At 39.7% G+C, this 14188-nt stretch overlaps 1 protein-coding gene across 7 annotated transcripts in view; it reads left to right on the forward strand.

Annotated features, from left to right (window-relative positions):
• Positions 1-14188, forward strand: part of gulp1a (GULP PTB domain containing engulfment adaptor 1a) — a 116374-nt gene that overhangs the window by 82870 nt on the left and 19316 nt on the right. For all 7 annotated transcript variants that reach the window (XM_041807601.1, XM_041807600.1, XM_041807593.1 and 4 more), the window contains exon 4: positions 11539-11610. In XM_041807601.1, coding sequence (XP_041663535.1) covers positions 11539-11610 — 72 coding nt within the window. The remainder of the gene's footprint in view (positions 1-11538; positions 11611-14188) is intronic.

Below are 14188 nucleotides of genomic sequence, written 5' to 3' on the forward strand. Positions count from 1 at the left end.
TATACATTTAACTGATGACTTGAAAGATATGGAGACATGAAGTTTCTGTTTGAAATGAGGGGAGTTCTTCCTTAAGCTTACAGCTGTACTTATTCTCTCTACACTGTAGAGTCACATTAACAAAGTGTTCTTGACTGTGCTGTGGGCTTGACTTGACATGGAGGTTTCTTCGTGTGGTGCAGGAATTTGTTTGAGAAAGGCAGCAAGTAACTTTAGTTATAGCATCTATATTCAAGTGTCATTATGTGTGAATGTTTGCACCCCGCTGTGGGCAACAGTGGTATCTATGTATGCAAGAGATCTTATTCTGGCCATTATTTCAACCTGTAAGGAAAGTTAGCCTGGTTAAATTGTGAATCTGAGTTTTTTTCCAGCATCCCAGACAAGAGAAATGGTGTGCCGTTATACAGGAGTTTGGCTTTTAGAAAATGCTTTACATTAAAATGGGCTTAAAAAAGCTTTAGAAAAGTAATAGAGAGGAAGGCAAAGAATGAGAAGGGGATTTCAAATGAATAGATACACTATATGGACAAAAGTATTTGTCCACCTGACCATTACACCTCCTATAATGATGCCGTATCCCAACACATGTAGTTTGATATGGAGTTGGCCCAACTTTTACAGCTATAACAGCCTCCATTCTTCTTGGACTCCTTTCCACAAGATTTTGTAGAGTTTATATGAAAATATTTGCCCATTCATTCTGTAGAGCATTTATGAGGTCAGGTTAGGGCTGGGCGATTGTGGCAAAAATCAAAATCACGATTAATTGAACCTTTTACCTCAATTATGATTAATGAACTATTATTCCACCCCCAACTTCCGACTCTGTTTGTTCTGTAAATTTTTAAATAATTTTAAAACAACAATAGAAAGGAACAGGCACAGATTAGCAATTTATGGTTATTTATTGAAATATTTGAACTGAAAACACATCAGCTGAAATGAAAATGTTTTTCGTAAAAAGTCACAGTTTTCCGAGAAAAGGGGGAAAAATTGAAATAATTGACATGGCAGGTTTACGTCGGTTAGAGGCGCTAAATGTCGGTTTTGATTATTTTTCGATTAATTGCCCAGCTGTAGGTCAGGTTGCTGATGTTGGACAGGAAGGCCTGGCTCGCAACCTCTGTTTCAGGGATTGAACTGGCAGATAAAGATAGTGATTCAGTTAAAATGTTGTAAAAATGGGGTACAGATGCAAGAATATGCATAAAGTGGCAAAAATGGGTTAAAATGGCAAATACGGGATTACAGCTGCAAAGATGGGCTAAGAAAGACAAAAAATAGTAAAAAGTGGCAAAAACTGGATAATTAATGCAACCATGGGCTAAGAAACGCAAGAAATGGCAGACAACAATAGTGAAAAGCAGTTAAAAAGTGGTAACAATGGGTTATGGAGGCGATAATATGCAAAAAGTGGCAAAAATGGGTAAAAAGTGACAGAAAAGGGATTGTGAAAAGGAGTTAAAAGGTAGCAAACAGGATGAAAGTGGCAACAGTTGGTTGAAAGAGGCAAAAATGGGTTAAAAGTTAAAAGATGTCTTAAAAATGAACAGAAACATTGATGAAAGGGGTCAGAAGAACCCAGTAGCAGTTTGACTCCCTTTTCAGCTCCAAATTGAGGGAACTGTTAGCAAATAAAAGAGAAACAGGTAGCTCATAATTTGGACAATATAAAGATGAAGGTTTTCCTTTGAAAAGACAATTGGACATGTTAGTGGTTCTGTATTTCAGGCCTGGATAGTTTGACAGATGTAGCAGGAAGCTTACAGAGTGCTGACTATCTGACTTGGGCACACAGTACCGGTTTTTGGATGCACAAACTGTAGTGACCTGTATGGACTGAATAGGTCTTGTAGTGTATTTCATAAATCAGATAGACTTCATACAAACCTGTCTGTGAGGATGAGGAACGGTCCAGGGAAGATGTCTGACACAGGCTGACTCATGTTTCTGCCTGAGCTTTGTCATCGTCCATTTTAGACAATTTCTTCCTCAGTCAATATTCAGGGTTTTTTTTTTTTTTTTATCGCTCTGCTGATTTCATGTGGTAGACTACATGTGTGTGAAATATTCTGTTAGGCAAAAAACTCACTCTGCTGTCTTTAAACTGGCCAAGGTTGCTGCAATAATAGTTAAAACGGCTCTTCAAGGCTGTATAAATCACAGTCTGACCCGGTGACGCCAAAGAAAGATGAAAAACAGTTTTATAGAAATAGTCATCTTTTTCAGATGGTCTGTTTTGCTTTTGTAGGTCACCGAGATGCATCAGGATAAAATTAAGCATTTTTCCTCACAACACGTACAAGAATTATTTAACCAGGACAGTTTCATTGTGCATGCTTTTATTTGGGTTACATTAACACAACAATTTTTCCAGTGCAGTTGTGTCTCTGTGCTTCAACTGGGTAAAGTCATCCTAGTTAAACTTTAATTATAGATTTTCTGTTTACCCGTCTTGACTTGTTTATTCATTAATGTTTGAACATGAGGGGTTTATGCGAAGTGACTCAAGCTTCTGTCAAAACCTCCCAAACTTCTGATCCGTGAATAACTTAAAGTGAAAAAGCACACTCCATGATGACTGAACATGGCTTTAGATAAAACACTTTCCAAAAAGTCATTTCCAAATCCAAACCAGCACGTCTTGAAGGAGGGCTGTGTGACCTGGAGAGCATTTTCCTGTCAGTCTGCCTCTTCTGCTTCACTTTGACAAAGAGTTTCCCCTCCTGTGAAGCAGTGAATCACTCAGCTGACACCCCGAGCTTCACAAGAGTTATGACGGATCAGATGTAGAGCTCTGAAACTACCAAATCCACCAAACTACTGAGGCTCTCCGACTGTTTGCAGCAAAGAGGCATGAGGGAACTGGCAGCAGTCGTGTCTTCATAATCAAAGCATATTGTGGGCTTTGACTGCTGACTTTTCTGTCTGCTTAAATTTGCTGAGATCTTCAAAAGGCTCTCATCAGTGAAGGATTCGGAGGAATGAGAGAGTCAAAGTGCTGAGACTGTGTTTGGCTAATTCTCTCCGGTTTGAAGCATTCATTAATTTGAAAAATAACCCCAGTGAGGAGTTCAGTTTAGAGTTAAAAACTGGGATGAATCTGTTTTTGCCTCAAGATTTTTTTATATTGGAAATCCAAAGTTTAGATAGAGTATTATTTATGAAAAGTTGCATGGTCCTGTAGAAGAAGCAGCCTGGCTAGAGAGGCTAATGAGTACACCGAGGTCGTCTCTGGGGTTTTCCTGGCAATTTTGGTGAATTACAGTCAACAGAGAAAAACGTCTAAACTTTTATCTAACTTTTTTTCACTTTCAAGCCAAAACATTAAACTGGTTTGAACAGCATGATAACATGAAGTTTTGAAGAGTGACACATTAAGTTTAACAAGATACACTACTCACAAAAAGTTAGGGATATTCGACTTTGTGATGAAAAGTTATGGGAATTGTAAAAAGTTAACGCTACCGTGATGAAGTCAGATACTTAAGTAGAAGCATCCGGTGGTCATTTCTCCACCTCAGACAATTTATTGAAACAAAAGCCCTCAACAGTGGTGGGTCTACCACAACAATAAATGTCAATTTCTGGGGCGTGTTCACACCGGAGCTGTTTGGTCCACTTTAAACAAACTCTGGATGGTTTCCTGGCTGGTCCAAGTTGTTTGGAGTGGTGTGAAAGCTCATACAAACTCTGCTGCAGACCAAACAAACGGACTCTGGTCCGCATAAAAACGGGGGTCTCAGTTCGCTTCTTGGTGAACCCTGGTACGGACCAACTTGTGAACCGAAGGGATAAGGTGGCACAAAGCATAATAATGAACAGATTTATATATGTCAGTACCCCGCTTGGTGTCTGTGTAGCCATAGCAACAGGTTGTAGCATCCCGCTCACATGTTGACTCGCTTTTTTTCTTCAGTACCGATTCATTCGTCTCATGTCAAGAACGACGTGCTAGACAGCTTGCTGCTTCGCTGTCTGCTCATAACACCCAAAAACAAAAGCAGAAATCAGAAGAAGCATACATTTTGTGTTGTTTCATAGTTTATGTGGAAAAAAAGATCAGCAGGAGCAGATGGATTTCCAGTGTCGTCTTCTTCTGTCTTCTTTCCTCTTCACCGACCTTAATAACTTGTCATGTTTACCATCCATTACAGCTTGACAACGATGTCTCTTGGTTTTCACAAGTTAACTTATTGTTTGCTGAGGCATGGCATTCCACTCTTTTCGAAGGGATGTCCAGGTTATTGAGGTTTCTCGGGTGCAGTGTTACGAACCTCTACGTGACGACTCAGCTGATCCCATAGGTTTTCTGTGGGGTTCAGGTGTGTAGAAAGAGCAGGCAACTCCATTTGAGGTACCCCAGCCTCCAGCAGCTGTTCCTTGATGATGCAACCTCAATGAGCTGGGCATTGTTGTCCATGAAGATGAGATCAGGCCTGTGGTGCTTGTGCAGAGGCACAATGACTGGATTAATAAAGTCACAGTACCATTCACAAGATGTAGGGCAGTTCTGTATTCACTTACATACCTGCACAGACTGTAACACCACCTCCAAAGGCTTGTCTGGTGACAACAGTGGCTGATGCATAGCGTTCTACTTGACATCTCAAACAGCGATGGCGGCCATCATTTATGCTCAGAGTGAACCGACTTTCATCAGAGAACATTACTGAAGCCCACTGGTTCCTTGTCCAGCGCAAATCCTCCCTGGCCCATGCAAGACTTTGACGCCTGTGTCTCATGGTGTGTTCAGGTACCCTTGCAGGTTGTCTTGCACATAGATCATGCAGGTGTAAAAATGGTCTGATATGACACTCGGGTGCCTCTCACCTCCCTTAAACATGCCTGGAGTTGAGTGGCATTCATCATCCAGCTCCATAGGGCACTGTTCACAATGAAGTGATCATCAGCATGGGATGTGGCCAAAGGACGTCCACCTCTATTCCTTTCTTCTTCCAGTCTCTCTGTGTCTCTGTTGCAACCTGCTGATGACTCTGTGACACTCTAAGCTTAGTGGCAACTTTCCTCTGAGAATGTCCAGTATGAAGCTTTGCGTTGGCCAGGTACTGTTGATCAGTTGTTAGGTGTTGTCTTGGTCTTGTGATGTCAAAATATGAACAACATGATAGAAAGGCTGTTTAAATACAAATTGAACTATTTAGTGGTTGATTCATGGATCAGACACTTGTAATTTTTGTGGTTCCCTGTAAGAGAACAGCATGTTATGCAGTAAGTACTGAAACACTGAACAGCTGGACATGTGCATTAAAAAGTTTACAGAAGATCGAATTAAGTTCACCTGTAAAGGTTATAGTGTAACAAAACCCTGGTACAACCAACATGAGACTTAAATATTTACCTTCAATTTATTATATTTTTGTCTCATGACAGGGAATTTCAATGCAAATGCCTACCTTTCAGAGGGATTTAAATTACTCGCGAAGTGTTGGTGGAGTCACAGAGTACAGTCAGTGAGCCACTGTCATTTATTTTGTTTTAATCAGGCATCTGTAAAGTCAATAGTCAGTAGAGGGTTGCTTGCAGTCTATGTTGACTCCCAGGAGGTGTTCAACTTGGTGAGTAGAGATGTCCTCTGGAGGATTCTGAAGCTTTCCCAGGCCTGATCCAGCTTAGCCCAAACTTTGTGCCCTGGACTTTGTGGGCTGGTTCAACTGCGGGGGGCCAACCATGTGCATCAAGGTGGCGGCAGCTGGGAGGATACATGGAGAGATGGGGCATGGTGTAGGCCTGGACAATGGCCATCAATAAGCCAGAGCAGTACAGGACCAAGGTTGATGCGGTGAAGTGATGAACCGGCGTAAGCTCCCATACCTGGCCTGACCTGACCTGCAAAGTCACTTAAATTTAGTTTCTAATATATGTCTCTGTAAATACACTTTGTGGCCCAGGAAACTCTTCCCAAGTAGCAGTAATGTCTTCGAAGACATTCTTAAAATCAGGAAGAGAGATAGTACAAGTGTCACCTGTTAATCTAACACCAGTTAAACTGTGACATCAGTTGTATATATCAGATGACACAGATAATAAAAAGGTGGCATGAGTTAGAACTGCTTGCTGTTTTTGTGACTTCTGAGTCTTAGCTTGTCCCCTAGCTCAACCTTCATAATCCACAAGTGCTACAAACCTTTATATTGTTATGAAAGAGAATATGCTGAGTAAAGAATTTATGAGCTACAAGGATCACTAAGTCAAACGTCAACAATCATACCACATTCAGAAGTCCCCTTATGTTGCACATGACAGATCCTGCCCTTTAAAAATGTGGAGAAAAATTCAGAGCAGTATTTTCCTGCAGTTTTTACACCGTGTTTTATCACCTTTGTTTTACCATCTCATAAGATGCGTGGCAGAGATGAAATATATTGGTGCTCTCTGCATTTTGTCATTTCTGCGTCTGAGGGAACACACTGCCTCCAAGCTTAAGTATGAATCTGCACAATGGGGAATGAGGGGGATGAGGGGGGGTTTGTTTTCTGCTGTGTGCACCGGCTGATGGATGAGCCTCCGAGCTTGGTCTGCCGTGTGAAACCTCCTCAGTCCTCGCCCAGAATGCGCTGGTCAGGAACGAGTACTTCTCCAGTCTATTCTGGGGTTCTGTCAGCTGTGCTCTGAGACATGTCCTTAAGAGGGTAGAGTACATTTGTCACACCGATGCAGACTGCTGACACATTGGTATAAAGCCTCAATCTGTCTTCTGTCCTCATAGAGAAGTGTTTTTTTTTTTTGCATTTGCATTTGCATTGAAATTGTCCTGCAAAAGTCAGAAAAACAAATGCAAAATCCATTAAAAGCCCGAACAAGGAGTTGGAAAATAAATAAAATCATGCTTGTGTCATTCAGGCTGTAAAAGTAAGAGAATTCTTGCAGATACAAGTCATGCAAAGCTCCTCACAGAACCTGTTGTGTCTCAGAGACAATCCCTGTCTGTCTGAGCTGTTTGCCATGCTCCAGTGGGAGACACTGTTATTTTGTTTTCCCTAACCTTTAAGGGGCTGACACCAGTGTTTATGAGGTCTGATATTGGAACAGGCTACACACATTAAGCCCAGGAGGCAGTGAAGCAGTGTGTGTGACTGGAACAATTACTGCTGCTGTCGCTGCCAGGTGGAAACATCTACACTGAGGCACAAAGGTTAATGGCTCCATCTGTCGGAGAACAGCAGAAGTACTGCTCTAGTGTGGGTACATCTGTGTGCATCTGTGCATTCATTACATGTAGATGACATATGCTTTGTTACCTCACTGAGTTAGATGGCAAGATTCTGTCTCTGGAGGAAATGAGCATGAATAATTTGGTGCAGATGCTTTTTACCCTCAGTTGAACTTTGAAATAAGATGTTCCAGATGTTTTTGATTCAAATGTCATCTGTGATTGCTATGCTAATTTCAGAGTTCATTCTTTATGCAGATAGAAATCTTCTCTTCTACGGCTCTGTAGTTTATGATCAAAGGACGACTCACAGCTCAATCCTACTGGTCTGATTTATGAAACAACTGTTTATCCTGTCAAGTTAGAGCCTTCTTTCTTTTGTCATATACCCTAGATAAGCCATACCGTTATGTAAGCTGGAAAACATGCATTCTCTTTGAAATGGTAACTGTCAGAGGGTGGGATATGTTAGGACAGCAAACATTTTATTCTTGAAGTTGATGTGTCGGGGGCATCAAAAATGGATGGTGGTAATAGCATGTGAACAACAGATATCAACTTGCATCACACAGAATCAGAATGCTGCTGTCCTCACAGCATCTGTTCAGTATTTAGTCATCTGTCCAGTTAATGCCAGTTTTCCCTTTAAAGGTGCAGTGTGTAATATTTAAACTAGTAGCATCTAGCAGAACAAGCTTGGTAAAAGCGAAACACAATATATATGTATGTATTAAAAGGCCTGTATAAATTAGTGTTTAATCACTGACATATACAATTGTTTTATTTCTATTAACTTAGAATATACCTTGTATTCATACCTAGAAAGTTTCCCCTCTTGAAGTCCACCATCTTGGATTTTTCTATCTTGCATGTTTATACATCACCATAAAAGAGACTAAATAACAGAAACCACTTTTTAAAATTCCCCTGGTTGCCACAGTTACCACCAGAAGTGATCATAGCAATCTTGAATCTGTTATATGTTGCTAATATTCCTAATTTTACATCTTTGAACAGTGTGACACGTAGTGCTTTTATTTTGATAAAAAAAAAAAAGGTGTTGTACTTTGTATTGCTGGGGTTCCAGTGAGCAAGGAGAATGTGTCCTTTTCACACTTGTTGTGAAATGCTGCAAGGGCTACTAGGAAGATAAGTCCTTTGAGTCCCAGATTTTATAGCTTTCTGTCTGAAAATTTCCCTCCAAACTTCTTAAATTTCTGTCTTTGTTTGTTGCATTGGTCCCCAGCATTGACCAGTCTTTGACAGTGACTTGAATAGATCTCCTTGGCGATATGAGTTGAAATAAACATTTCAAACTAAGATGTTACTGAAGCGTTCACATGACACCACATACACAAGGGCATAGCTAGGGATTTTGCACCCCCAGAATGAATATTACACAGGCCCCCCTTAATCAGCTAGCCAAGCAACAAATGTTGCGTCATTTTTACAAATATCTTTGCATTTTAATGTGTTTTTGAAACACAATTTCCCCATTTAGGAGCAATATTTTTTGTTATGGTTGAATTATGTTCACTTGCATTATTTTGCAGTGCTGTACTACACTATTTTGACATTTTTTAAGCGAGGAGCAGGGGCCCCCAGTATTGTATTTTACTCTATTTAATACAAATTTCAGTCTGATGATCAATTCATTTCATTGCTTTTGATTCAATAGTGACACCAAATACTAAGAAATAAATCAAAACACACTTTTAACTGCAGGATTCTCAAGGGCCCCTCCCTACTGTGGGTCTGGGTAATATATTATTTAATCACATGCTTTATTGTCCCTTTCAGCACACTTTGGTTACGCCACATCTGTGTCTCCCTAGAGCTTGATGATGTGAAAGAAGTCAGCACTGCTCCTTAATGTCTCATTTCACTCAGACTGCCTCAGTGGACAAGTCAAAAGTCATCAGATTTACCTTTTAACATTTCCTCATTTCCTTTTCAGTCCATAACAAGTTCTTTTTCGTGGCTGAGTTTATGTCATCATCTTCAATCTTCACAAAGTTCAAAATGAGAGCAGGTCTGTATTCAAACAGGAAGTCAGTTACCTTTAGTCTTAAATAGTAGAAAAATCCAAAGTAGAACAAAAACCATGTTGGAATTCCATTGTGATTAAAAATGTGATTGTTTGACCGCCCTTCTAATTAACATTAAACTCTGCTTTGATGACAAAGAATTATCTTCTTTCGCTTGTCACCCAAACAGCAGCATTATTGATCCAAGCGCTCTGTATGTCCATAAATGTCTATTCTTTTCTAGACTTCCATCCTGACAGCTGTTTCAGGAGTAGGATTCTCCTCTACTGTAAATGTACAAGTGTTCAAACATCACCAAAGTTCACTTTTGGCAGGAGCCTTTCTGTTTTTAGTGGTTTAAACAATGTCGCAGCTGCTGTATAAAGGGAAACTACTAGCTTAGTTTTTCAGTCATTGTCAGGTGATGTTCAGATGTATTGTTTTGAGATGGAGAATTACAATGCCAGATGTCAAACTCCACATAGCAGTTTATGGTAGCTGCTACTGTCATAAGGTCTTTTTGCCCTCCAGGCCCCTGCTCTGGTCACATGATAAGCTTTAAATGATTAATTCACCACCATGTACAACAAGCTAACAAGTCCCATGAGAGAATTATCCTGTAGGATCCTCCAAGCACCTTGTCAATCTCTCTTGTTCCTTGTCCTACGTTCATGTCAGCATGATTGGCAGAAAGGAAAATAGAAAGCGGGTGCTGGGGCAAAAATGGCTTGTTAAATCACACTGCAGTGTCCATATACTGATAGGGGACTCCAGTTGGAAACTATTGAATTAAGCTGTTTTATCATCAGTCCTACTGCCTCTTACTTGCTGTTACAACACATTTTGATTGTACAGTCCCAATGAATCTGTCCAAGCTGCATAGACATGGACCACCTAGCTCTGCCGATCTTTAAACCATAATTTTATTGATGATTTTTACACATTAAGGGAGAAAAGCTGTTTCGAAAGTGATATCCCCATCAAGCTTTACACTTTATGTGAATACAAACCATATGCAAAGAATTTTGGGAGTGTGCAGCAGCTTGAAGCAGGAAGTCATCACTTTCAACATCTTTAATAGCACAATATGTGATCCATGAAACAGCAATATTAGTTTACTGTTAGGTAAATATGCTGTATGGAGGTCAGTTTTTATTGAAAAGAATCCTCAATTCTAAGAGGTTGTAAGGAACAAACGATGGCTGAGCACGATGCTTCACTGCTGCACAGCTTGGATGCATTCAGTGGGCTCGTACTGTGAGATCGGGGTGACTTTAATAAGGGCCAAAGGGTGACAGATAGATGAATGGCTCAGAGCTTCTCCAAAAGTGAAGTTCTATGGTGGTCAGTACCTGCAAAAGGTGGTCCAAGGAAGAAAAACTGGCATGGCAGTGACAGGGTCAAGGGCAGCCAAGGTTTAATTATACACATTGGGACCAAAGGCTGGCTGAGTGGTTCTAACCAATTTATGAGTTACTGGAGCTCATACTGCTGAAAAAATGTATTCTGTCAAAATATATAGTTCATCCCAGTTTAAGGTAAGGGGGCTCCTAGCTGCAGAGACGCCAGGGTGTCTATACTGACCCCTGCCCACACTGAAAAAGCTTCCAAAAGTGCACACGCAGCACTGTTGACTTGGCATCCAAAGTCCCTAGATCCCAATCCAGTCCTATCCATTATCTTTGGAATGTCCTGCACCAGGAAGAATAATCCACAGAGGCCTCACTTCATATCTTTCAGGACTTGGGCATTTTCACTTCCAGCCTCTTTTGTTTGGTAAAAACAAAAGTTTGTACCAAAGTTTTTACCATTTCTCTCAGACTCTTGTCTGAGAGAAATTTTATGAGCCAGTGTCATCAGCTAAAATGTCAATCTGTGTTTAGTTCAGGGTTTTTTTCTGCAAGAAATTTTGACCGATCAAACAGCATTGTCCTTATGCATCACACATTTGTTTGCTTATGTACCTTTTGTACCACAAACTAAAACTGAGGTAATTGTTTAACAGTATGACAAAGTGGTCCATGATTTAGACCAAACAGAGCCAGCTGTTGGTGTGAAAATACCCATAAAGGATCTGCTGCTTATGTGTTATTGCCAGATTCAGCAGCACACCTTCAAAGGTCTAGTGGAGTCCATGTCTTGTCAGGTCACAGCTGTTCATGTCTCGATCTGAAGAAGGGGTCATCTGTGCAATTTTGGGCATGTTGTTGTTTAATGTTATGACTGATTGGTTTTTATGTGCTGTTCAAAGAGCCGTACTAATACTCATAGTGATGGATTTATTTGTCTTTGTTAAGCTGTGAAATCATAAGAATGTCTCTGTTTCTCTTTCAGTTCCTTGGAAACACAGAGGTCGAAGCCCCAAAAGGCACAGAAGTTGTGAAGGATGCCGTCAGAAAGCTCAAGGTAAAGCCTGCCCTCAGATTAAGCTGTGTAGCCTAAAGCATAGAAAAGTGTTCCTGAGTGACTGGATTGGATAGTTGGCTCGAAGCACGGTGGGATGGGGGATGGGGGGTGAGTGACAAATACTCCCCTCCTTCATCAGTTACCAGCAAGGTGCCCTTGGAGTTTTTCAGCTCCTGGGTGTGGATGTCTATAACTGCTGGATAAGCACAGCAGCGTGCTCGCTCAACCCGCCGGAGGTGATGAAAAATTCAATAAAGCGATCTCTATCTGCCATGACACCGTTTTTCCCTGTACCCTAAACTGCACTCCAACAAACTCATTTTTTTTGATATAAGTATATAAAAAGCAAAAATGTTATATTGAACACTGATAGAGCTCAGTGACGGAGCATTAAAACTCTTGACTCTTAGTATTCCTCACCACTTCCCTTGTTGAATTAGATGATCTAATTACATGCTGCAGTCTAAATTTGCATACTAAGAGAGGGGGAAAACAATTTCTCAAAACAATATAATCCCTTAATACTAAGCCACAGCGTTAGCCCTAATACCATCCATGTAAACACAAGTGTGCAATAGGACTATTTGTTATTCATACCAATTAAAGCTGCTGTAATTCTTAATGTGTAATTGTTTTAAACAATATTTGTAATGTTAAAGAGGTTGCTTGTAGTCACTAAGCCTCAGGGTTAGCATCAGCTCTGCAGTTCCTCTTAATTCTGTAGGGTCTCTTTTTTTTCTGTTTATTGTTTTCTTTTCTAATGCATCCATAACCTGGGACATCACTTCATAGGGATTCCAGAGTATGGGATGTCTCTTTTCCATAACAAAAATGACTAAATTATCCACCTTCAACCTGATATTCAACCTGCAACTTGGATTTACCTTGCGTCTAATAACATCTGTCCATAGGGAAGGAGCTAAAAGTCTTTGAGAGGTGAAGTGTTGTCCTACCAATCAGCTGAGAAGACAGTCCTGTTTAAGTGATTTTTATCTTTGAATTAAATATCAATATCCCTGTTCACTTTATATGAAGAATATTATCCCAGTGCTTAAGATTCTTTTATTTAACTTGAACCACCTCACATGAATCCTATCACGTAATTACTCCATCATCTTGAAATACAAGCAGAGGGGAATGTTACATGTTTATCACTGTCCTACTGTCCTCCAGTGACATGTCAGTGAAGCTAGTTGGTCTGAAGTTTTGGTATCAAGTAAACAGACTGTAGGTGCAAGTTTTATTTTTCTATCATAAAGTGTAAGACTGGCTTTTTAAATAGTTCTAGTGATGTGCATTAATAAATCATCATTATCCTTCGTCATGCATTTTGCAAACATTGTATGAAATGTAAATAAATGAGAGTAGCTTAATGTAGCTACATTATCTACGTAGCTTATGCAGCTAATGGAGCTACATAGCTACACTGGATAAGTTTGAACAGGGGTGTCAGACTCAATCACAGCAGGAGCCGGATTCTGGATTCAGGTCTAACCCGGGGGCCTAACAGGGTCAACATTTAACCATAAACTGTCAACCTCATTTCACCAATAATAAAAAAAATGTTAGTACTGATGATAAATTGTTTTGACATTTAAAAAGTATAAAAGATACGTTTAAATGCTCACAATCTGAGAAAAGTGAATTTATTAGTTCAAAAAGGTCAAAACATGAAATTGAAATAGAAAAATTATGGTTTTTAAAAGGCAAATATATAAGCAAGAAAGACAAAATCATGAGTTTGAAAGGTCAAAATATGAAATTAAATTGTAATCATGAAATTAAAAGTCAAAATATGATTAAAAATTGAGTCTTTAAAGGTCAAACTATGGGAATATGAAGTCAAAGTTTGGATTAGAAAATATTTCATGAAATACAAAATAACTGGTTAAAAAGATAAAAATCTGACTCTAAATTTAGAATTATGAATCTTAAAGCTCAAAATATTACATAAGAAGTCAAGTGAGTATGAGTTGAAATGCTGAAAGTATGAAATGAAAAATCAAAATCCTAATTTTGATGCCTAATTGTGAGATGCAAAATTGAAAATTGGAAATTTAAACAAAAATTAATTTCTTTTCCCAAAGTCCTGATGTCTTATCTAAATATTTTTACTCCTTATTTTTTCAGATTTTATAACTTAACGAGGATATTTCAAATCATCAAGTATAAGTTTACATTTTTATACCAGAGGAAATCTGCAGACTTCATACTGATGGGCCAGTTATAACAGAAATATGAGATTATCCTGTGGGCCGGATTTAACTGTTCTGTGGGCTGGATTTGGCCCTCAGGCCTCGAGTTTGACACCCCTGCGTTAGGGTGTTTTCATGGAGGGCAGGCTTTTTACTTGTAACCCTAAACAGAAGTTTAATCTGATTGGTGTCTCAGGTAAAAGGTCTGTTAGAGTGGCTGTCAGGGATGAATGGTCTGCAGCCAGAGTGTCTTGCTTATTCCAGTGAGAAAATGCCAAGCAAGATTCTGCATGAGCTACAACAGCATGGCTTCACAGTAAAAGAGTAAGGGTTCTCCACCAGCCTGTCTACAAGTGAAAATGAACAGTGCATCAGACTACAAT

The sequence above is a fragment of the Cheilinus undulatus genome, linkage group 15 (genome assembly GCF_018320785.1).
Source record: "Cheilinus undulatus linkage group 15, ASM1832078v1, whole genome shotgun sequence".
NCBI lineage: Eukaryota > Metazoa > Chordata > Actinopteri > Labriformes > Labridae > Cheilinus > Cheilinus undulatus.